Source organism: Monodelphis domestica, chromosome X (assembly GCF_027887165.1).
Source record: "Monodelphis domestica isolate mMonDom1 chromosome X, mMonDom1.pri, whole genome shotgun sequence".
Classification (NCBI taxonomy): domain Eukaryota; kingdom Metazoa; phylum Chordata; class Mammalia; order Didelphimorphia; family Didelphidae; genus Monodelphis; species Monodelphis domestica.
In genome coordinates, this window is record NC_077235.1 from 64,312,600 (window position 1) to 64,337,061 (window position 24,462).

At 44.6% G+C, this 24,462-nt stretch overlaps 1 protein-coding gene across 1 annotated transcript in view; it reads left to right on the forward strand.

Annotated features, from left to right (window-relative positions):
* The window catches only part of IL1RAPL2 (interleukin 1 receptor accessory protein like 2), a 583,567-nt gene that overhangs the window by 527,192 nt on the left and 31,913 nt on the right, over nt 1-24,462 (forward strand). Inside the window, exons 6-7 of the mRNA XM_056809854.1 lie at nt 8,363-8,492; nt 23,994-24,139. Coding sequence (XP_056665832.1) covers nt 8,363-8,492; nt 23,994-24,139 — 276 coding nt within the window. The remainder of the gene's footprint in view (nt 1-8,362; nt 8,493-23,993; nt 24,140-24,462) is intronic.

A 24,462-nucleotide genomic window follows, 5' to 3' on the forward strand; every position in this document is an offset into this window, starting at 1 on the left:
CTCTTACTATTATTACTTCCTGGTTTAGGTAGGTATTGAAGAGAAACACTACAATTTTGTGAAAGTATTTTGCATCCAGCTCATTTGCCAAAGTTATTGATCATCTTTGGTTTGATTTTTTTTAGATATCTTATTGCCTCACTTTCCAGTACAGAATTTCAGAATTGGAGTGGGGTCCTCTTTGGACATTCAGTCAAACCCAAAACTGAAAAAGAATTCTTCTTACAACCTTCCCAAGAAAGAAATTATTCAGCCTTTGCTTGAAGGTTCAAGAAAAGGCAGACCATTCTATTTTTGACATCTCCTGATTGTGAGGACCTCAAGACCAAAACTGTTTCTTCATGACTCCCATCCATTCCTCTCAGTCTTCTCTCTGCACCCAAAAGAACAGGTCTAGCCCTTCGAATGGGGGGAAGACAGCGATCGCATCTCACCCTAGCCCACTCCCAGTCTCCTCTTCTCCAGGCTAAACATTGCTAGTTCCTCCAACTGATGCTCATATTGCATGGACTTGAGGCTCTTCATCATCTTAGTGATTTCGTATGTCCTTGCAGTTGTCCTTGACAGTTAAGACTGTCAAGATATTTTTGAATCCTGACTCTTAAGCATTCCACCATCACTTTTTTCCAAGTCATTGTTTAAATGTTGGGCAGCATCAAAGAGATCGTGCTCCTGAAAAGATCCAGCCAAAATGGAGTTCATATGTGGACTATACCAATACATTCATTACACACTTCTTTTTGGGTCTTGCCAAACATTTCTGAAGCCATTTCATAATACAGTTATCTAGCCCAGGGGTTGCCAAACTTGCAGCCCCCACAAACAATAGCAAAACTCCCCAGCGTGGAAGAACCAGACGAAAATGTAATTGGGAAATACTTAACCAACTAAATAAAAATACAGTAGAACACAGATAATGTTAATATGTGGTTTTCTATCTCAATATGCAGCCTGCAGGGATCCTTATGCATATAAGGTTAGTGGCCCCATTTCTTTTTTTTTTATTTATTTATTTAATTAAAACCCTTACCCAATACTGTGTATTGGCTCCAAGGCAGAAGAGTGGTAAGGGCTATGCAATGGGGGTCAAGTGACTTGCCCAGGGTCACACAGCTAGGAAGTGGCTGAGGCCGGATTTGAACCTAGGACCTCCTGTCTCTAGGCCTGGTTCTCAATCCACTGAGCTACCCAGCTGCCCCCTAGTGGCCCCATTTCTACTGGAGTTTAACACTACTGGGCAATAGTGTACTCCAATTTCCTCCATTTAATACCAGTGCCCTCTGCCATGCTTCCCTCTCACCTCAACTTCCCAGGTTTCTTCATGTGAATAGATCTCCTAAATTTCTAATGACACCCTCTCCTCTCCACTCTTTTATCTTACTTTTGAATAAGTTATACTCTCTGAATCTTATTCCAAATACGGATTTCATCCTGCCAAATGTCAGTTTTCCATACTGATGAGGTCCAAATTGCCTCATTTCATTAGGGTCTCCAATTCTTCTTGCGTGTGTGCCATAGTCCCCTCGTTTGTTTAGATACATCGAAGATCATTGCTGCCTCTGTTTGTGAATTCTGTCTCCTGGGAACTTCCGGGTGTCTCGGACAGCTGGTCTCCATCATAGCTGTTTTCTGGGCTATCTACCTTGGAAGCTTTACGTAGGCAATGCTCTCCCTAGCTCTTCCTTATGAAAAATCAGAGTTGCATGGAAAATAAAGTCATATTAGCCCTTCCTAGGGGAACTTCATCTCTGGTGAGAAGCCTCTCATAGTCTGTTTTATGGTCACTCCAAGGCCTTTTATGGCCAAAACAACAGACATAACTTTTAGCATCTTTTCAAGAATTTCCCTAGTTCTACAGCCACCCTTTGCAAGAGGAGGAGGGGCAGAAAGTGTTTTCTTTGGCGGAGGGAAGGGAATGTTCTCTCCACCTCATTTCTAACCAACTCCAAATAAGCATCCTAGCCTACAGTTTTCTCAAGAATTTGGTCCCACACTTCACAATTCACTCAGCTGGAAGAATCCCTCTTCCTCTCATGAAAACTTCCCAATCTTAGAAAATACTCTTGGGGGACAGTTACTGCCACGTGGGGTAACTGGTCAATGTTTCTCCAACTGCTCAACTTCCATTTTCCTTCCATTCTAGTGACACTGGAGGACATTTTTTCTTCCTTATGTGGCCTCTTAGTAGCTTGCTCTAATTCATTTTTCACTTCTGTGGGAATGTCGTTCGGTTCAGAAGATTTTTGGAGAGTTCTTGTTTCGAAAGAAGGGAATGCTAAATAAAAATCAAACTTCAGTGACAAGCCCTCGGTTTCCCTAATGTATAGAAATTCAAAGGTGATTTCTCCAGTGCAATGAACACTTGACTAAATATTAGATGTTGGTTTTTTAGCTTTTTTTTAAACACACTGTTAGCCTGCTTAACCTTGAGAAGTCACTTGATTGCTGTAGAAGCCTGCTTTAAGAACTCTTCAATCAGCGTTTTCTCTTTTCCATTGGAGGCTCTGAAAGCAGGGCCAGTTCCTTTCCAGCGCCAGCTATGTGAGGCTACTTAATACAAGTATAAGGAAAAACAGAAGCAACAGTGACTCAGTGGTTAAGAGCACTGGGCCTGGAATCAGGAAGACCCAAGTTCAAATTTGAAATTCAGACACTTCCTAGCTTTGTGACTTGGGCAAGTCACTTAAGCTCTGTATGCCAAGGAGGCATCTAGGTGCCTCAGTGGGCAGAGTGCTGGGCCCAGAGTCAAGAAAACCTGAGTTCAAATTTGCCCTTGGAAACTTCCTAATTGTGTGACCCTGGAAAAGTCACTTGATCTCTGATTGCCTGACAAAAGGATCCACTGGAGAAGGAAGTGGCAAACAATTTCAATATCCTCACCAAGAAAACCTCATGTATAGCTATGGTCTAAGGGATCTTGAAGAGTCTGACACAACTGAATAACAACAACAAGGGAAAGACAAGGATGGGGCCAGAGCAAGCACCTTGTGATGAAATCCCATTCAGTTCTTTCAATAATTTTGTATTTTGCTTTTTTTAAAGGCAGAAGTATGTTTACCTCCATCTCTAAGAAAACTACCCTTGAGAGACCCTATGGCAGTGATGGTGAATCTATGGCATGCATGCCAAAGATGGCACACAAAGCGCTCTCTGTGGTGCTCTGTCTTCCTGCCCCCACCCCAGAGTTCATTACTAGGGCAGAGGGACTCAGGCAGAACATCTTCCCTCACTCTCTCCATAATGCCTGATGACATTTTTCGCATCCTTGCCCCTCTGCCCAGCAGCCCAATGGGAGCACATAGGCAGCAGAGCTGGAGGGGAATGGAGCACTCGAACCACTCCCCTCCCCCTCTCTACACTAGCTGAGGACATTGCTCACTTCACCTACCCTTCCGCCCAGCAGCCCAATGGGAAGGTTTATCCTTCCCCTGTGTGTGTAGGGGGTGGGGTGGCCAGCATTCAGTGGAGGTGGGGCATGGCACAAGGTCTCTGGGAGTGGGGCACAGCACATAGTCTCTAAAAGGTTTGCCACCACTGCCCTATGGTGTCTTGGAAAGAATACTGGCTTTAAATATGGGCTCAAATATTGGCCTCAGGCCTTATGACCTTAGACAGTCTCTTCCCCTCTGTGGGCTTCAGTTTCTTCCTCTGTAAAATGAAAGTTAGAGCTCCCTCCTCCATCTGGCATTCATAGACTCACACAGATCCAGAGTAGGAAGGGTCTCGTTTTACAGAGGAGGAAACTGAGGCCCAAGGAGGGGAAGGGACTTGTTCAAAGTCACAGAGGCAGTAGATATCTGAAATACATTTGAATCCAGGTCCTCTGACCCCAGAGCCAGTGTTCATTGTTCTGACCCCTTAAACTTGCTAGTCTGGAGTATATACCCAAAGTATCTCCCAGCAGCTGGTGGCATGAAACATTAGTAACAGGGTCCGATCTTTGAAGAGAAGTCGAAATCTTTGAAAAGTTGAGTCTACAATTGCCTTACCCTCTCCTCTTTTTCATCAGCATTAACTTTTATTGAAGCACTGAAATTTGATTAAGCATCTTGTCTTAGCATTACATTTACGAGGAAATAAATGGGTGAGTGGATGGATGGATGGATGGCCATTAATTTATTAAGCTAGCTTACTTACTAGGTACCAAGCACTGTTACTTCATGTTAAGAGAACAGGATCCAAAAGGTGGACAAAGCTTGTCTTTAAGGAGCTCCCATTCTAAGTAGGGGAAACAAGGTCTATAAGAGGGTGGTGGCCAGGAAGGAATGTTTTAGCCTGGATAAATCACAGAGGTGGTAAGCAGAGTCCTAGGGGACAAGAATGATCTATCTATCTACCCTTTCCAGTAGCAGTGGCAGTTTTTGACTTTGGTCCTGGAATGGGGAAAAAGCCAACAAGGAAGGGATGACACATGTGTAGCAGCCCCCCCCCCTCCAAGTGGAAGGCAAGAAGAAGGGTAAGGAGTAATGTCAAGTCTGGCTGGGCCATGGAAGATGCTTGCCCTTTAGGGCAGCGTGGACCCCAGAGGAGGAGTTCTGCTGCTCAAAGGGTTCAGTTCCCTGGGACATAGCCTCAGGTCCAGGAAGTACAGTGGCAAAACAATGGGCAAGCAAATATGGGGTAAAACGGGAATGTAATTCACCCATAAGCAAATTATTATACATTTAGGAATACAAGTAGCACTGCCCAGTCTCCTGGATTCTCCCTGCCTCGTCAGTTAAAACCAGACACATAAAAATAGGAAAGAAGACGGAACACCTGGTTGGGTTAGCCATCCTGGGAAATGAGGACCAGCTCCTGCCGCCATGGTGAGAATGATTATTTAAGAGTGGTTCAATACAGTTTATACAGGAAAATTTTTAAGACTATATTTCAAAGCAGGTGACAGCCTAGACTGGTAAAGGTCATTTCCTTTGTGGAAGTTCTCTGCACCAATGAAATCACATATCCAGTCTCCTCCCCAAAACATGGCTAACATATGATCTGTGGGAGGTAAAATACTCGTTCAGTTTGGTGAGGTTTGGAATTCATTTAAACATATGTGTGTGCATGTGTATATACACACATGCCCACATATACATGCATTACATATGTCCTTAGATGTGTGTGTCCTCACAACCCAGATGAAAGTGATTAAGTCACAAATGAGATTTTCCATGGCTTTATAAGACAATTGGGTGGGATCCCCATTCTGCTTTGGGGACAAAGAACTTTCGCATCTCTCTACTACAAAAATGTCATCTACTCATGAGTGACTATGCCAATTTGGCCTTAAATAAGGAAAGGACCTGAGAGTCCTACAACCTAGAAGAGTATTAATTCTTTAGAAAAAGTTCATGAGCCAAAGCTAGACTGAGGCGTTAGTCTACATGGCTCCTGGGACTACTCCTAACTGGTATTAAAAGCTCCATCTAATCCCACAGGCAGTAGTGCTGCCCCATTGGCTCCTCAGCCAAGTACACATACCAACATGCCATTAGAGGTGGACATGGACAACAACTCTGGCCTTCAAAGCTCTTGTTTGAGGTTCCTCCAACCAGTATCTCAGCCAGCTGGCCTGGGGAGTCCCAGTGGGAATGACCATCTTTTCTAAGCTCCTCCCTGGGAAGTGTGAGCATATCAGGCCAAGTAGATCTGACTCAAGGAGAGTATTGGATAGAGAGGTTGCTGTAGGGATTTGAATTCATGAGATTTCAGCAAATTCGAAGGCCTTGAAGTTGTCTGTCTGGAATGCAAATGGATACTGGGACATCTAAGAAAGGACTAGAGGTGACCATAAACTGGAGAAACATGACCCAAGCTACAGGCATGTGGCTGGTGAACCCCAGGTGTCCTGAATTTCTCATTGACGTATGCAATGATTCATGGGAGGGATGGCAATGTGATGCCCATTTGGTTCTCCCTTTTGGCCCCAAATGAGAGGGGCGCAGGTGTACGCATGCACACACACATACATACACAGTTAGGAGAAAGGATGATACTGACTTCTGACTCTATTTTCAAATGTCCCTTGGAAGAAAATCACCGGTAATAACTATCATTTATAGTATTTTACTCAGAATAACTCTCTGAGGAGTTAAGTTTAACTGACATTATTAGCCTCCTTTTAACACTATAAACTAGGCTAACAGAAGTTAAGTCCCTGATTCTTTTCATTTAAAGAGCATCACCTTTCAATCACTCAACCGACAAACATTTATTAAGTACTTACTCTGGTCCAAGCCCTGTGAAATGGTTCCTAACCTTGAGGAACTTACATTCTATTTGAGAAAACATGGACACAGGTAAGCAGATGAAAAGTTTTCAAAAGGTTCCATGATTTCCTCCATTTGGCAATCCACAGAGATCACAGCCCATCACCAGCTGCCCATCCAATGAGACTCGCATCCATGTTTTGTCCCCAAAGGTGTGTGTGGGTGGGGGGGGGGTCATCCAATGTGCTTTAGCCTATGAACTCCTTGAGTCCAGGGACAATGTCATCTTTCTTTGTATTCCCAGCCTTTAGCATCGTGTCTATCACATTGTGGGTGAGTAATAAATACTCATCTACTAACCACCATTTTCTGCTAATATTGTAACGGTCCCAGCAGAGGACCAGAGAATGGAGTTATTCAGACTGTTATGTTTTCTAAGGAATCTTAACTGATCTTGACTGTGCCCAGACAGCTGACTCGGGAATGATATTTTCTTTCTATTAAAATGGAACCCATTGTATTCTTTGCTTTCCTTGCCCAGTGTCTACCAATCCTTCTGTGATAGACGTTCTGGTGTAAGAAGCGTGAGGCTTCTGCTGGTTTTCCAGGCTTTGATGAGCAAGATAGAAATAAACTAAATTCTAGGGCCTTATGCTCAATGAGTGGGCAGTTCAGTCCTTCTTGATGAGCTTTTGCATTGTAGTTCAGCTATTAGAACCTTTCCCTTTGAGGTTACCCTCTGTCTACTGTGTATGGATATATATCTATTTGTTAAAATTCTGTCTCCACTAGTAGGATGGAAGCTCCTTAAGGGCAGGCCCTGCCACCACCTCCATTGTCTTTTAACTAATCCCTTTTGCAGGGCCAGGAACATGGCAGATACCCAATTTATGTATCAGATTCATTGAGATAGCATGGCATGATTCTGGCCCTGGAGTTTGGAGGACATGGCAGCTAGGCAGGTGGCACAGCAAAAAGAATGCCGATTCTGGATTTAGGAAAAACCAAGTTCAAATTCAACCTCACATACTTACTGTATGGCCCTAGGCAAGCCGCTTTACCTCTCTGTGCCTCTGTTTCCTCATCAATAAAATGGGAATAATAACAGTTCCTGCCTTTGGGGATTCTTGTGAGGATCAAATGAGAAAATAAGCATGAACTGATTCATAACCCTTAATGTGTTCTAGGAATGCTAGCTGTTAGTAGCTCCCTAACCTTGGCAAGTTCTTTTGTCTCGTTGCCTCATTTTCATCATCTGCAAAGTCTTAACTATGACACTCACCTTACAGAGTTGTCGTGAGGAAGGAATCGTGTTCAGGGTTTTACAGATCCCAAAATGCCATAGAAATACTGAGTGTTCTGATTATTCCCCTCTTTTGGTTAGGAGGAAACAGGCTTCTGAGGATGAAGTGGAAGTCCAGGACCCAATAGTTGATCAGTGGCAAAGCCAAAAGGCAGGCCTCTTCCCTCTTACTGTCCAGCAGTAGCTGCCAACGAGGCCACGTAAATGAGGCATCCCTCTTAGCTAAATACCTATGGATGTTCTCTATCTCCCTTCCCTTTACTTGGCAATAGGACTCCTTCCTCTTCTTTCTTTGTATCCCTCACACTTTGTTCAACATATAGAAGTTTCTGATCCATCCATAATTGCTACTTAAACAATACCAAGGAAAAGAAATCGAGAGAAGTAATTAACCATTTTTTATGTCAGTAATAAACAACTGAGAACAAAGTAGGAGAAAAGGCAGCCAGATTGGAGAGAGAGGCCTATTAAAGGGAGTGCTGGGTGTTGTGTGCTCAGCATGGTGATAAACACACTTGGGCATATTGGGTGTGGGAAGCGCTTAGACAGCTGAAGACCCAATCTGTAAGAGGGCCTCCTCTCACCTGGGATGGAAAGGAGAGGAGAGCCGGCCACTGGTGTGCCCTCCCGTAGGCAAAAGAGAAAGAGGAAATTATGGGGTTCTAAGAACTGAGTGACAAGTAACTTGATTTGGCATTTGCAGAGGTTTTCCCAGAGCTCTAATCATCATTTAGCAAATGAGGACGGGGTCACCTCCAATTTTGACTTCTCCTTTGGAGCAGTCCTTTCCAGTCTTATTTGTCAGTAATAATCAAAAGCCATTTCTCTCTTCCTGTCTCTTTTCCTTCCTCACTCTCATGCTCAGGTAAGCCTCTCAACATCCCGTGCAAAGCCTTCTTTGGATTCAGTGGTGAGTCGGGGCCAATGATCTACTGGATGAAGGGAGAGAAGTTTATTGAAGAGCTGGCAGGCCACATCAGAGAAGGTGAAATCAGGTACTGGACTGGAATTGTTGGTGTGTCTGGGCCATGGGAGCTAGTAAGGGAATGAAATGATGCCTTATCTCTGACCTGACAGATTCTAAGGAGCTTATGGGAACCTGAGCCCCTTCCAGAGATCTCTGCCACTGATCTCTTCGGGTTGGCTCATGTGCCAAAGCTATCTGTGCATGGCACCAGGGTGGGCCGGCTTCCACGCAGTAGGTCACGGGTATCCCTTGGTGCCCAAATCACTGGACTCTTTCCAAAGGACTCTTCGACCCAAAGGACAAGTCTTTGACACCCAGGTTTCCCCCCATAGTGAGAGCTGGGGGGCAATACCCAGTCACTTTTGAGGAGAGACTGCCTCGGTGTGCTGCCAAAAGAACTGCTTTCCCTCCAATACCCAATGATAACTTCCTTCTCTTCCCACATATTGCAAAGCCAGTTGCTCTCAAGTCTCCTTGGACTTACAGAGATTTTAGGCTTAGAAACCGAAAGGACCTTCAAGGTTATCTAGTCCATCCCTCTCATTTTACAGTTGAGGAAACTGAGACTGAGAGAAGTGACTTGATCCCAAACACCTGGAGCTCCAATTACAGGGTAATAGGTGCCAGAAAGAGAATTCAAACTCAGGTCTTTGGACTCCAAAGCCAATGCTTTCTCCACTGTACCACACCAAGGGAAATCACTGTTTTTTTCCAAATCCATTTCGTTTCCATTTGCTTGCTCCATGACACGTTAAGTTAAGAATGGGTCCTTGGTCTGGTAGAGTCCTTTGACTTCAGTAAGGTGATGGGGAGCATCTCTGATGACCCTATGATGCTTATATCCTCATCAGCGATCTTCCACTGGAACCAATAAGCCCAATAAGCAAGAGATACTACTGTCCTGGGTTCAAAGGCATTCTCCTGGGCTGCCTAGCTGAGAGGTCATAATGTCAAAGACACAAGACCTGTTCCCCAGACCTTAACCACTCCCTACCAGAATCTCTAAGCCTCCCCCTTCCAATACATATGCCCGGAGACAGAGTGCTGACATATTAGACTCCTTCCAACTCCCACTGAAAATGCTGGTCTCTACTAACAACCAAGGTACTCCTCTCAAGCCTGTATTCCTTCCTTCACTTGCATGAGGACATGCTCCATCAAGCTGTCCTTAATTTTGCATTTCTCAGCATAATAAGTCTCATTCCTTTGAGCCTGGTAATTGAAGCTGGTTAGGGTACAAGTTAGGGTCTCAGTTAGGCTGCTGAGAAGGGGATGAGCTCAGGTTCCATGTTATTCATTGGAAAGGGGAGGCGGCTGGTCTCATTAGCATGAAGAGCTCTCTGGGTGGAAATTCCCACCAGCCATACAAATCAGCACAACTTGTCAAGGAAGCAGACCCTGAATGAGATAAACTCAGCAAATCCATTCTGCCTCAGACACTTGCTGGTTGTGTGACTCCTGACAAGTTATTAAACTTCTCTCAAGGGGGCAGCTGGGTAGCTCAGTGGATTGAGAGCCAAGCCTAGAGATGGGAGGTCCTAGGTTCAAATCTGGCCTCAGACACTTCCTAGCTGTGTGACCCTGGGCAAGTCACTTGACCCCCATTGCCTAGCCCTTACCACTCTTCTGCCTTGGAGCCAACACACAGTATTGACTCCAAGACAGAAGGTAGGGGTTTTAAATTAAATAAATAAATAAATAAAAAATAAAAAAAAAAACTTCTCTCAACCTCAATTTCCTCATCTGTAAAATGGGGATAATAATAGCACCTAACTACCAGAGTTATTATGAGGAGTAAATGGGATAATACATGCAAATCACTTTGCAGACCTTAAAATGCTATGTAAATATGCTCTACCTACTACCGCTGCTGCTGCTGCTATTACTATGAGGAAAAGGAAGATATCATTGAAGGCTGGAGGTGGGTCCTGTCCAAGGGCTTAAGAGATACTTAGAATTTGAATAGACAAAAGGGTGAGAGGAAGGCATTCCTAGTTGGGGGGTGGGGGTGGGGGTGGGGGTGGAAGGGTGCTGGCATGAGCAAAATAACCTGGTCTGGTAGAGGCAAGAGCATTAAAATGAGAAGGCAAGTGCAGGGAATTTCATTCAATAATCCTAAGAGCTATGGAAGGTTTTTGACCAGTACAGTGAGATGACAAAAGCAGTGTCTTAGAGTGAGTCATCCTGTGGCCAAATAAAGAATGGCTTGAACCAGGGCAGAGGTCTTCCAAGGCTTAAGGACTGAAATATTGCAATAATCTATGAATGGGCTGATAAAGGCCTAAAATAAGATAGTGGGAGAAGGAATGGTAGAAACAAGCACTTATTACATGCCAACTGTGTGCCAGGCACTGTGCTAAGTGCTTTACAAATCTTGTCTCACCTTGATCCTCCACGACAACCCTGAGAGGGAAGTATTATTATACTAAACTAAGGTGAGCAAACTAAGATCCACAATGATTAAGAGACTGGCCCTGGGTCAGACAGCGAGCAAATGTCTGAGACCAGATTTAAATTTGAGTCTTGCCAACTCCAGGTTGTACCCACTTGCACTCATTTCAATGGAGTGATCAAGAAAGCTGAAAAGACTTGGTAATTGATAGCCTATAAGGGATGAAGGAGAGGGATAAGTTGGGGAGTAATTCTGAAGTCATGAATCTGAGTCATTGGTAAAATGATAATTATCTAGGCCAGTGATGGCGAACCTTTTAGAGGCCAAGTGCCCAAACTACAACCTTCATGCCACATGTGAGCCCCCACCTTACCCCACACAGGAGAGGGAAGAAGTGCTGCCATTAGGCTGCTGGGCAGAAGGGCAGATGATGGGAGACATGTCTTCAGGTGTGGTGGAAAGAGGGAGGGGAACAGCCTCCTCCAGCATACTCTGACACATGTGCCATGGGTTCATCAACATGGCTCTAGGAGAGTTGGGATGGAAAACTGTTTTGAGAGGAAGAGGAGAAGTCTGGTTTTATCTCTTGTTGAATTTCACTACCAAGCAGACAACTGACAGTCTAGGACTAATGAAGTCTACAAGACAGAGAGTAGAGCCAAGAACTGAGAAGGGGCCAAAAGAAAGCCAAAAAAGAAGTGAATGGCAGGAACAAAGAAAGAACTGTCATACAGAACAAGCAAAATATTGTACCATCAAAGAATACACAGAAGGGAAAAAGTTTAAGGAGTGTTAAATACTGAAGAGATGTCAAGGAGATTGAGGGCTGAGAAAATGCTATAGAGGGAAATGCTATAGAGGAAAAGGGAAGCTCTCATAAAACCATGCTAGCAGTGACCACATCTGATGACCTTTACTCATGGAGCTTTCCTTTTTTTACCTTGTAAAAGGTAAAAGGACATTTCTAAATTTCATATATGAACAAGGAAAGGCTATATGGAGTGATTCCTTGGTCCGTGGCCAATCACTTATAGGCCAGACCCTGTCCAACAATCTAACAGATGGAGAAGTGAGAAATGGAGCAAAGATTGTGACCCCAGCTATGCTATTAGAAAGGTGACACCCAATTTTGGCCCTAGTACCATCTTTGTCCATAAGAAGGGACACCCTCCATATTCCAGTTTAATTGGGCATAGCACCTGCGGCAATTTACTCATTTTGCTGTCATGTCTTAGAATTCAAATTCTTGTACTTCGATGGCCAAATATGCTAATAATGCAGTAATTTTTCATAACCAAATCTCATCTCTCTCATTTTCCCCTCCTGAGGCTAATATAAATTGATTGATTTTTTTGTTCTTTTAAGAGATATCACAACCTAGTCTCTTTCTGTCTATGGTCTTTATTAAGCCAATGACACATTGGCAGACTTTCATGCCAGCTGGTATTTCTTGTTGGATAAATGTTCTTGGGTATTTGGGACATTGGTGAAAAAATAGGAAAGGGCACGTGGGGCTACTTGACATTCTGGGCTATGAGATCATTGACCAGGAGCAGTCAATAGTACCATCTTGGTTAACTCTTTTAAATAGGAAGGGGGAACACTATCACATTTGTGATTCGAGGTTGCCAAGGATCTTTTCTAGGTCTCTGGAAAGCCGATGGGGTAGAATGACATGCCAACCCAATGTCCAAAGGCTCCTAGAAATACTCTACCCAAAGTATGGGTCTCAGAATCAAAAGAACTCAGAAGTGTATGGGATCCTTCCCTTCACTGGTTGAAGGCGGGCTATCATAGAACCAGATTTAGAGCTCAAATGGACCTTAGAGACCACTAAGTGCAATCTCCTCATTCTATATATGAGGAAACTGAGGCCCAGAATGGCTCTTTGACTTTCCCGAGGATATACATCTAGTAAGTCTCTGAAGCAGGATTAAAACCCAGGATCCCTTGACTCCACTGCACTATTGCCTCCTGAGTTCAACCCAGGAGGCTTCTACTTTCTCAAATAACAGAAGATATTGTCACTTTTTTTAGTTCTATATATCTCCCCAGAAAAACATGGTTTTCAGTCTAATTTGCCTGGGGGAAAGAAGGCTTGAGTGGAGAAGATAACAGTCTGCAGACAGTATTCCCTCCCTATTCAGTTATTATCTTACAGCTTACCCAGGAAATGGGCTGAGAATATGCCAGTCTTTGGGATCTCTAATGTGATGTCACTGTGCCTCTCATTGGTCACTGTGCCCTCTGCTACATCCTGAGCACACACGGTAGTGCCAAAGTTCACAAGCTCTGGGTTAGCATCTTACCATTTCAAGCAGAAAATGATGTGCCCTTTCTATAGCACTCCAAAGGGAAAACAAGGGATTGTGGGACTGAGCTACTGGACTGTACAATTTCATTAGAATCTTCCCTTTGTTGACCCTGGCTGCTTTCTTTTTTTCTTTTTTGTTTTTTTTTAAACCCTTACCTTCCATCTTGGAGTCAATACTGTGCATTGGCTCCAAGAGAGAAGAGTGGTAAGGGCTAGGCAATGGGGGTTAAGTGACTTGCCCAGGGTCACATGCCTGGCTGCTTTCACTGTGGATTAGAGATTAAAACTTGAAGAGACTTTTGAAGCCATCTAGTCTAATCTCATTTTACAGAGGGGGAAACTGAGGCATAGAGAAACGAAGTGATTTGTCCCCGGTCACACATAGGACTATAGATCTGATCGGTAAAGGCCTTCAGAGGTCATCTAATCCAAACCCATACATTTTACAGATCAGGAAACTGAGGCCAGGAGAGGTAAAATCACTTGCCCCAGATCATAGAGATAGTGAGAGGCAGAGTCATGATTCGAATTCAGGTCCCAAGTTCACTGCTTCTTCCCCATGGCACAAAAGCTGGTGCCCAAGACTCTCCTAGTTCCATTTTAGGGCTTTGAGGACTGTGAGTTTGGCCTCTTACTTTAGAGGCTGTGAATAGGACATCAAGTTGCTCACTGGCTTCCCTGAGCCCATTAGCATCCATCTGTTGAGGCCAGGAAGTTAAACTGCTATTTGGCGAGGACTCAGTGGGCATACTGGCAGGCAGAGAGGGCACTCACTCCTTCAGTATATGTGCCAGAGCTTAACAGGAGCAGTTTGGTGGAGCCAAGGAGGGCACATCTCAAAGCCAGGGAGTGCCCTTGATGGAGGCTCCCAAAGCCAGGCCACTCCAGAATGAGAAGCCCAAGGCTACTCCTTGGCCACAGCTTCCTTTTCACTCATCTTACCAGTGACTGGAAGGCGGGGTGGAGAGGGGGGGTGCTACAGGGTGGGGAGCAGACTGAGCCTGTGGGAGTACTCTGTAGTGCTAATAAAATTGTCCTAGAAAGTAAACCAGTCCTCTGAAAGAATATGAAATAATACCAGGCCTCGAGCCTGCCTCCAGGGTCGAATTGTGCCTGATTGTCAAAGGAGACCAGTGAAATAAAAAATGTCACAGCACCGACTTGGCCAGGCAGAGACATGTTTTATTCTCAATCTCCCTCTGCAAATCACTCTATCCTGATGCCAGTCCGGAATAGAGCAAAACCTTGAGCATGCCTAACCTGACTCTATTCATCGTATCTCAGGGTTTTCATGGAAAGCCTCCTAAAATGCCAATAATTTGATTCATATCAGGCCCATCCTTTCTCTGAATAAAATGCTCTGGCCAAGAGGGTCCTAGGATCTGGGCATGAAAAGGTTCTTCTGTGAGAAGAAAAGTGGAGTTGAAAGAAGGATTCTGCGTCACCCGTTACACGTTAACGCCCTCGTTCCTCAACCCTCAGAAGTCTGAAATCGTCCGTGCCTCAGATATTTAATAGATGTATGTCCTAGTCTGAAAGTCTGACTCATGGTGTCAGAGGCGGAAGGGCCCTGCCTTGTCCAAAGTCACACAGGGAGTAAGAGAATAACTCAGGATTTGAACCTAGACCCTCTAACCCAAGTGGGAATAGGCATATTGAAGAAGCCACAGAAGTCAGGATGGAAAGGAACCTGCTGAATTGGCTTTGGATATCCTCCTCCTCCCACCCATTCTTTCAGTATCCATGGTCTGCCACTGTACCCCCACAACATGGCCTAGGCTGGCTTTTGCTGCCTTCTCTAGGCAGTGCTCCTTGTTCCAGAAGAATTCGTCTCCCTTATAGCATCAACTAAACCCTCGACCTTGAAGAGAAGACAGATTGACTCATTTATACCGAGGAGGCCAAGACTGGCCTCATCCCACCTGTGTTATTCCACCAAGGCCCTTTGCCCAGTGCATCCACCGGACAGTGAAGTGCCCAGCGATGGTCAACAAACAGCTAAAATGACACTGTGGATAAAGCACTGGGCCTAACCTAAGGAAGATCTAAGCTCAAAACCTTTCTCAGATACTGACTGGCTCTATGACCCTGGCCAAGTCAATTTACCTCTGTCTGCCTCCATTTCCTCATCTGTAAATAGGGGATAATGATAGCACCTACCTCCTTGGGCTGTTGTGAAGATCCAATGAGGTAATATTTGTAAAGTGCTTAGCACAGAGCCTGGCACATAATGAGTACTATATAAACACTAGCTATCATTATCATTGTCAGGCAGCCAGGTGGCATAGTGGATAGAGCTCCAGACAATGTCATGAAGATTCAATTTCCTGGGGTCAAATTCAGCCTCACCTTACTAGCTGTGTGTCCCTGGGCGAGTCACTTTACCCTGTTTGCCTTGGTTTCTTCGTCTATAAAATGAGCTGGAGAAGGAGATGACAAACCACTTTAGTATCTTGGCCCAGAAAAGACCAAATGGGGTCAGGAAGAGTCAGACATAACTGACCAACTTTATTATTATTACCTCTCTTGGAAACGAAACACTAATAATGATCATGCAAGCAACTAGCAAGCATTTATTAAATGCCTACTATGTTCAGGTTACTCTGCTGGGTGCTTGGGATGCCACGATGGAAAAAACAGTTCCTGCCTCCAAGGAGTTTGCATTCTAGGAGGGAGGAGGGTAACAGCATTAATCCATCTACAAGCACTTATTAAGCACCAGGCTCTATCCTGGGTCCTGGAAATACAAGGACAAAAATGAATCAGATCCTGCCTTCAAGGAGCTTACAATCTACTGGGGGAATGCAACATATACATGGATAGATAAGTAACTGATAGGGTAAGCTGAGGCTGAAGAAACCACTAACAGCCAAATAGAGCTGAGTTTCCAGTAGGAGCTATTGAAGGAAAATTAGAATTCCATAAATCAGAGACAAGGCGGCACACATCTGAGGCACGTGTGTCTGTGCCATGGAACATCAGGTTCAGGAACAGTGAAGATGCTGGTTTGGGTGGATGTAAATGTGTGTAAGGGAGAAATGGGAAATAAGGCTGAAAAGGTAAGCAGGAGCCTAATTGTGAAGGGCTTTAAATGCCAAGACCAGGAGATCGTATTCTATCCTCTAGGCAAGAAGGAGATTTAAAAGCCAGACCAAAGACTTTCTATTTTGTCCAAGATGAGGCACTTTGGAGCAGGAGAATGACATGTCAAATGTAATAGCTGAAGGGTATGGAAATGCCGTGTCGATGTCATCTAAGGAATGGGGAGACCAAAGAGTAGAGAGTAAAGGGGGAACAGAGATGATCAAAAGGGCAAGCTCTCAGAGGAGTTGGAAGGGAATGGGACCGAGCCCTGGCAAAAGAAGCGAAGAGAAGGGCCACCTATTTCTCAGAAACCAAGGCAGACAAGGTAAGATTGGGTTATGGTGTAAAAGGTTTTGACGCATGGAACAAGGGAGGAGAGGGAGAAAAATCTATTGTGGACAGTATAAAAGGGATTTAATCAAGACAGAAATAAAAACAAAAGTATTACCATACAGCAGTGGCAACCCAGCTATATTATTAAATGCTTGTTCCAGGGGCAGCTAGGTGGATGAGTGGATGGAGAGCCAGGCCTAGAGAGGGGAGGTCCCAGGTTCCAATGTGACCTCAGCTCTGTGACCCTGGGCAAGTCACTTACCCCCACCCCCAACCCTTATCACTCTTCTGCTTGGAACCAAATACTTAATATCAATTCTAAGACAGAAGCAAATGAATGAATGAATGAATCAATGAATGATGGCTTTTCCCCTTCCCTTCCTCCTCCTGTCTAAGGCAATTTCCATCATTATCCATCTTGGAAAGTCAGCTACTAGAGGGCAAGGACATATCCAATACATCTATGTGGTCGGTACTGCCATAATCCTGTCACCACCACTTCCCACTCCCACAGAAATCAGAAAGGGGGGAATGGCTTCATCTCTCAGCTGGTTTGATATCAGAGCTAGGATTCCCCCATCCCCAGAGTTTCCATTTCCCAGTTCACAATCCTTCCCATTAACATCTGCTGCCTTCTTTTGTTTACCTCCACGTTTTAGGAGAATGAAATAAATCCAACATAAAAGCAGTAAAAGCAAACTTCCAAGGATTTCTTGGGTTCCATCCACTTTCAGTTGCATCTTTCATTCCTTCTAGAAGCCCCAGACATTGATTGATCCCTGAGAGAAACAATGTTTCTAGTCCAAGCCCCACATTATACACAAGGAGAAAAATGGAGCCCCGGTGGAAGGAAATGATTTGTCCAAGGTCATACAGTAAATGGATAGCAGAGCCAGGCCTGAGCCTTAGGTCTCCTGACTTCAATCCCAGATACTTTTCATTAAACTGAGGCTACTGAATTCACTGCTCTTCATTAATTAGGCTGTTAACTAAGGCAGAAACAGGGACTCAGACACTAGAATCAATTTCAACAACTGGAGAAAACAGAAAGGGTTTTCTATGTAGTGAAATAAGGTCTTCCATTCCTCAGAAGGGCCCAATGGCCCCAGAATTTGCATTCCCTCATGCCCAGAATGCTCCTTCTTCGCTTAGCCCTCTGCTTCGGGTTCTAAATCTCCAGGAGCCCATCTGGGTAACTGCTGGTGTGGTGCTTGGCACTCAGAGATAGGGCTTTTTGATGACACCGACAATGGTGGGTGTTGCTTAGTGGACAATGCTCAGGCATTAGAGAGTGAGCTGGGGCTGCCAGAGCCCCACTTTGGAATTACTCAGCTTGGTAAACCAGGCCTCCTAGCAATCCCAGAGCACCTTTGCAAGCTCCTAAGGAGGCAGTTAGCCAGGTGCCTCCAGCAGGCTCTGAAAGCAGATGGGAATTGTCCACTCCATAAAACATTTTCTTTTCACTCTCTACCTCTATGGCTACAGCTAAATATCCTAAAGTGCTCATTTGAAGGGATGGGAAAACACGTTGGGACAGAAAATTGGCTTGATGAACACAGTGCTAAGTCCAGAGTAGATTTTCATTAATAGAATGGCCTTGTGTCATAGCCTGAATGACAGTTAAAAGATGGAAGTTATAGTGAATAAAATGGTCATTTCCAAAGAGGGAAGCCCTAGGTTCAAGTTCAGCCTCTGAGACAGACTGTCTGGGTGATGTGAAAAGGGAATTACCCTCCCTTTGTTTTCTTTGATGTCATCAGTCTGGAACTTGAAGATCCTTTACCACTGATGTGCAAGTATAGACACATCCTGAGAGACAGGAAATTGATCCCACAGGCACTGACCGCCCCCCCCTGCCCTGGGTGGTACCAGGCAAATTAAGGAACTATGATGGGTTCCTGAGATGTGACATGGGAGAGCTAGTGGGAGGAGAAAACAGCTTATAAAGGCATGACTAGAGGTCTGGAGAGACATTCTTGCATTGGTGCCACTCTTGCTTGGAGATACTACTGTGCTGGTGACTCTTGCTAAAGACTCTCACAGACTTCTGACTGGAGATTAGACCTGAAGGAGCCTTTGTCGGCGATGAGCTTCATTCTATTAGAATGGCAGTTAGGGTGTTTAGCTAAACTGCTCTCTGCCTCTTTCCTACATTTCCCTCTCTTTACTATCACTACTTTGGGGCAATAAAGCTACTAGCAGTCTCAGAATTTGATTTTAATTACAGTGACCCTAGGCACACTTAATATGGGCACTAAACCTCTTAACTTCTTAGGGCTCCAGGTGTAACAGTTAAAATTTAGGGGAGATGGGGAGACTGAGGCAGGTAGAAATTAGTTTCTCTCTGCAAGGAGTATTATATTTTTTAAAGGTTTATGAAAGGTTAAAGATTAAAGAATATACAAGTAAGAAACATGTGCCTAGGCCAGAGGCCTAGACAAAATAACCTCACATCACGCAAGAGACGTGCCTGCTCCAAAACGGAAGTCCAAAAAGAGCCAAGAGAGCCCTCAAAAGCCTTTGAATCAGCTTAAATACCTTCTCAATCTCGGCCCAGGTGAGATTACAAGGCATTCTGGGGAAGTGGAGCAAAAGCTCATGGGGATTGTAGTCCTGTATTCAAGTCCATTTTTTACACAGGACACCCCAAAAGTAGAAGTTGCGGGGGGACTTTCCTTATTCAAGAGTTCCTTATATTAATGATAAAATAGTGCTAGAGATAGCATAGATGAAGTTTTGTACGTATGTGTATATTGGTGTGTGTCAATATATAATTACACATAATAAACATTTATTAAATGTACACGCATATTCTCTCATCCGGGGGTATAATTATCCCTTACTGAGAACTATTTTTCTTCTCTAATTTAATTATTTTCATTGATCTTAATTAAATTGCATTCAGTGGTATACCAGACTTATTGCAGACATTAGTTCTCAGAGTGAAATCACCAGTAACTGACATTATAGGTGCCACCCTACTGCTTCCCAGAATCCTCTGCATTCCTCAAGCTGGTTCCCCCAATTCCTCTTTGAGGCTTTGTTCATTTCAGTCCCCTCCCCACCACCTCCCGACATCCCACCTGGCCTTGGCCTTTGTCTATCTCCAACCACCCATATTTGTCCAAGGTCTGCTCCCAGCCTCCTCCCCCTTTCCTTCATCAAGCTCCCATTCCAATCCTGTCCCGTCTAACATTGATTCCATACTATCTATATAATTCTCCAAATGTTCCATCTGTGTTCAATCTGGCCCCCTGGCTGGGCTATAAACCTCTCAGGGGCAGTGGCTGGCCACACAATAGGGGGTTTCTGTCTGGCTATTTCTTAATATATATGCATATATATATATATATACATCTATATAATTATAAATATTTTGATTGGCTGATATTTACTTGCCAGAAAGTTGCCTGACTCTTCTGAAGAGTGATTTATAACCAGAAAAGGCCGCCTTACTATTTACTCCCAGAGGAGTAAGTGGTTCCCTCCCTCCAAATTTTCCATAGCTGATTATTAATACACATCATCTATATTAATAGATGGACCAAGGGCAATTTTTCAAATCCTCTCCCCAGATTCTCTCTGCAGCCTCTGAAGATCTATTTTGGAAACAGCCTTAGACACGAAGAATGAAAGCCTGTGTATGGGGGACTGGCCACAGCCTTGTGTCTCTGTGCCTGGCCAAGGCAGGGGCCACCCTAGGAGTGAAGCATCCAGTCAAACTGGGTTTGTGGGGTCTGAGGAGCTCCTGTGAATAAACACTGCTATTCCTGAGTGGGATGCCCAGGGGGTGGATGGAGCCGCCCAGGCAGGAGGCCACAGAGAAGCAATGGGGAAGGGGGAGGAAACAGCAACCAGGGTACAGATGGGAACTTTCATCAGGAGAAAGTTCTAGTTGTTCCTTGGACAGAATTGGGGGATGGGGGAAAATCTCTCCAGAGCTGATCAGAAAGCAGAAAACTCCATGAAGGCATGAGGCAAGATGAGAAAGCTTCCTTGGGGGATGGGCAACTTGTGATTTTCCATAATATTAGCAGGAACCACAGGCAGCTAATACTCAACCTTTTTCTGTTTGACTTTTAAATGCCCTGTTAACGTTTTCTGTGTCCTGGATCCCTTTGACAGTCTAGTGAAGCCTATAGACCAGTAATGGCAAACATTTTAGAGACCAGGTGTCCAAAGTGCCACATGTGAGCCCACCACCTTACCACAGACAGGGGAGGGAGGAAGCATTCCCATTAGCACTACTGGGCAAAGGCATGTGTCATTTGAGAAATATCCTCAGGTGCATGTGGAGCAGCCCCTTCCAGCACGTATGCTATAGGTTTACCAAATGGCTATAGACCTTTTCAGAATTGTATTTTTAAATGCATAATATAAAACACATGGGGGCAGCTGGGTAGCTCAGTGGATTGAGAGCCAAGCCCAGGGATGAGAGGTCCTGGGTTCAAATCTGGACTCAGCCACTTCCTATCTGTGTGACCCTGGGCAAGTCACTTGACTCCCATTGCCTAGCCCTTACCACTCTTCTACCTTGGAACCAATACCCAGCATTCCAAGATGGAAGGTAAGGGTTATAAAAGTATAAAACATGTGAAATTACCCCAAAAATCCAATTATATTTAAATATTTATCAAAATAGTGCTTAAAGTGCATGGACCCCAGGAAAAGAAACTCTGCTTTAGGAGGTAGCTGTGACCCTAATTGCATTGTGGGTGCTTGGCTCAGATGGGCATCTCCCACAACCTGGCAGTTCATAACAAACAGAGTGAAGAACTAAGGCAAGGTAGAGAGCTAGGAAGCCATCTGTTTTCTCCATCTTACCCTCCCACATTGGGGACCATCCAATACAAAGGACTCACTATAATGGATCTGTCCTCCGGAAGCTTCCTTGAAGCTAGAAGGGCAACTAAGTGTTGGGGTTGCCAAAGGCTTCCTTGCTAAAATAGGACTGGACCGCTTGAGGAGAACAGAGCAGATCTGAGCAGCAAATGCCCTGAAAGACAAAATTGGTTCCTGGAAACTGAATGCTGAATTATCTACCTACAGATAATCAAGGGATGACTAGTTATCTCCCCAGATCTTCACAGCAGCCTTTGGGTCAATAAGGGAGCAATTATTTTCCTCAATTTGTAGAGGCACAGCTGTGGCGAGTAATTTGCCATGGTCACATTCCTTGTAAATAAGTTAACCAAGACTAGAACTCAGGGCTTTCTTAACCTGGGGTTCTCTTCACAAATAACAGCTTTAGTTTCTACAGTACTTTTGCCAAAGCAGTCTTCTGAGATTGGCTCTACAGGATTTTTTTTTGGGGGGGGGGGTGGATCAATCCTATGATTTCACTGATGTAGGGAATTCCCAGGTAAGGAAAGCCCCTTCACTGAAATCAATCAACACGTGACTTATAGTCTTATTGGCCAAGTAGTATGATCCCTGTGTTCCAGGGAGGGAGCTGCCCCCAGAGAGATAAAACTTGGCCAGGATCACAAAACCACTCATCCCCAGAAGTAGGATTTGAACCTAGGTCTTACTCCACTATATCATACTGCCTCTGACTAGGCTTACCTCATGCCAATCCACAATGAGTGACAAAAACATCCTCAGAAGCCATCTCTGGGTATATAACAGAAAAACAGGAATTTTCACCTCTCTTGTTCAGTTAAAATATGAAGGTGTGTGGGGGCAGCTGGGTAGCTCAGTGGATTAAGAGCCAGTCCTAGAGACGGGAGGTCCTAGGTTCAAATCTGGCCTCAGCCACTTCCTAGCTGTGTGACCCTGGGCAAGTCACTTGACCCCCATTGCCTAGCCCTTACCACTCTTCTGCCTTGGAGCCAATACACAGTATTGACTCCAAGACGGAAGGTAAGGATTTAAAAAAAAATATGAAGGTGTGATGAATGAAACACTTGAGTTCATTAAATAAAAGTTCCAAATTCATGAGTGAAGCTCAACCTAAACAAGATGGTGAAACAGGGGAGGTTCCCATTCCCATATCCTGCCTGCCTCTTTACTCCACCCAGAGTCTGCCCCTAGGTGTCCAGTGACCTCATGCTGTCTTCTGACTCTGCGGCTCTCCCTCCCATGGCACCCTGCTCTCTGTCACCCAGCTCAGCACTGTCATGCTCCCGCTTTCCTCCATCTCATAGATCTAGAGCTGCAAGAGGGGGAAACAGAGGCCCACAAAGGATCCTAGACCTAGAGCTGGAGGTCAGGGGCTATCTAACCCAACCCACCATTTTACCGAGGGGGAAACAGAGGTCCTGGGAAGTTAAGTGTTTTGTTTAATGTCCCAAAGGTAGGAAACATCAGAGGCAAGATTTCAATAGAGGCTTCCCACTCTTACTGCCTTTCAAGAGCTGCAAAAGCCATTCATGCTAAGTGGCTAAATTGACACCAGATTCCTGTCTCCCAGCAATATTTGCTTTATAACAAAAGATTTCTGGAGCCCAGGCACATTAACTTGAGGAAATAAGTCAAATAGAGGAAAATTGAGGAAAAACTAGGGAAATTCAATTGGGATGATTCTTAGAGGCAAGTGTTATTATGTACTTCCTCCACCCATGTGCTTGGCCCTGCCTCTGGCAGTCTTTCCTAACTTCCTAAGTACCATGGTAGGATGATAGAATCAGAGATTTAGAGCTAGGAGGGACCTCAGAGGCCATCTAGTCCAACCCACTAAACTGAGGTCCAGGGAGAAGAAGGGACTTGCCCAATGTCAAACATAGAATCCTAGGTCTAGATTTAGAAGGGGCCTCTGAGACCATCTAGTCCAACCCTTACCTTCCATCTTATTGGCTCCAAGGCAGAAGAGTGGTAAGGGCTAGGCAATGGGGGTCAAGTGACTTGCCCAGGGTCACACAGCTAGGAAGTGGCTGAGGCCAGATTTGAACCTAGGACCTCCTGTCTCTAGGTCTGGTTCTCAATCCACTGAGCTACCCAGCTGCCCCCATCCAACCCTTTCATTTTACTCAGCAAGAAACAGGGGCAGGATAGGGGAAATAACTCACACACAAGGTACTAGATTTCAAGCTGGGATGTAAGGTTACAAAAGTGAGGATTCTAACCCAGGTCTTTTGACTCTAAATCCAATACCTTTTCCACTGTACTAAAGAAACTTGGCTTAAAATGGTGGGCCCAGGCTTTTGTCCTTCTTTCCACTCCATTTGACACCCACCCTGTTGCTATGTGAACTCCTCACTTCCTTCCTTTCCAATTTGATCTTCAGATCAAGAAGGGCCTTGCCATGTTTTCCAGCAGAAGCCCCAATTCCCATTCCAAACAGGGTCTGTAGGTGGTCCGTGGGGATGTGTATGTACTATCTGTGTAGGTAACAACTTGTATCTTTCAGAGGCCAGGCTTAGGACCCTAACAAATGCATTCAGCCAAGAATTCCATCTTTGTTTTAGACTTCTCAAAGAGCATCTCGGAGAAAAGGAGGTGGAATTAAGCTTGACCTTCGATGCCGTGGTTGAGGCAGATCTGGCTAATTACACCTGCCACGTGGAAAACAGAAATGGACGAAAATATGCAAGCATTCTGTTGCGTAAAAAAGGTAATTTATTTTTAGAATCACATTTACACATCTATCAAGTTAAAGCTAAGAGAAACCTTGGCCCAATTTTACCTTGCAGGATACCAGGAGGCACAGACTGTCTTGTTTTTGTCAGCAGAGAAGCTGGCACATAGTAGGTGCATAAGATGTGTTTGGGGATTGATTATGTTAGTTGAAATTAAACTATCTTCCTACTTGTGGAAAGTGGATGCTGTCTTCTGACTCCGCAGCTCTCCCTGTAGTCTACTGTACATTTAGGCGAAGGATAAACGAAGTAGCTGAGACTCAAAGAATTAAATAGAAACTTTGGAATGATGATGCAG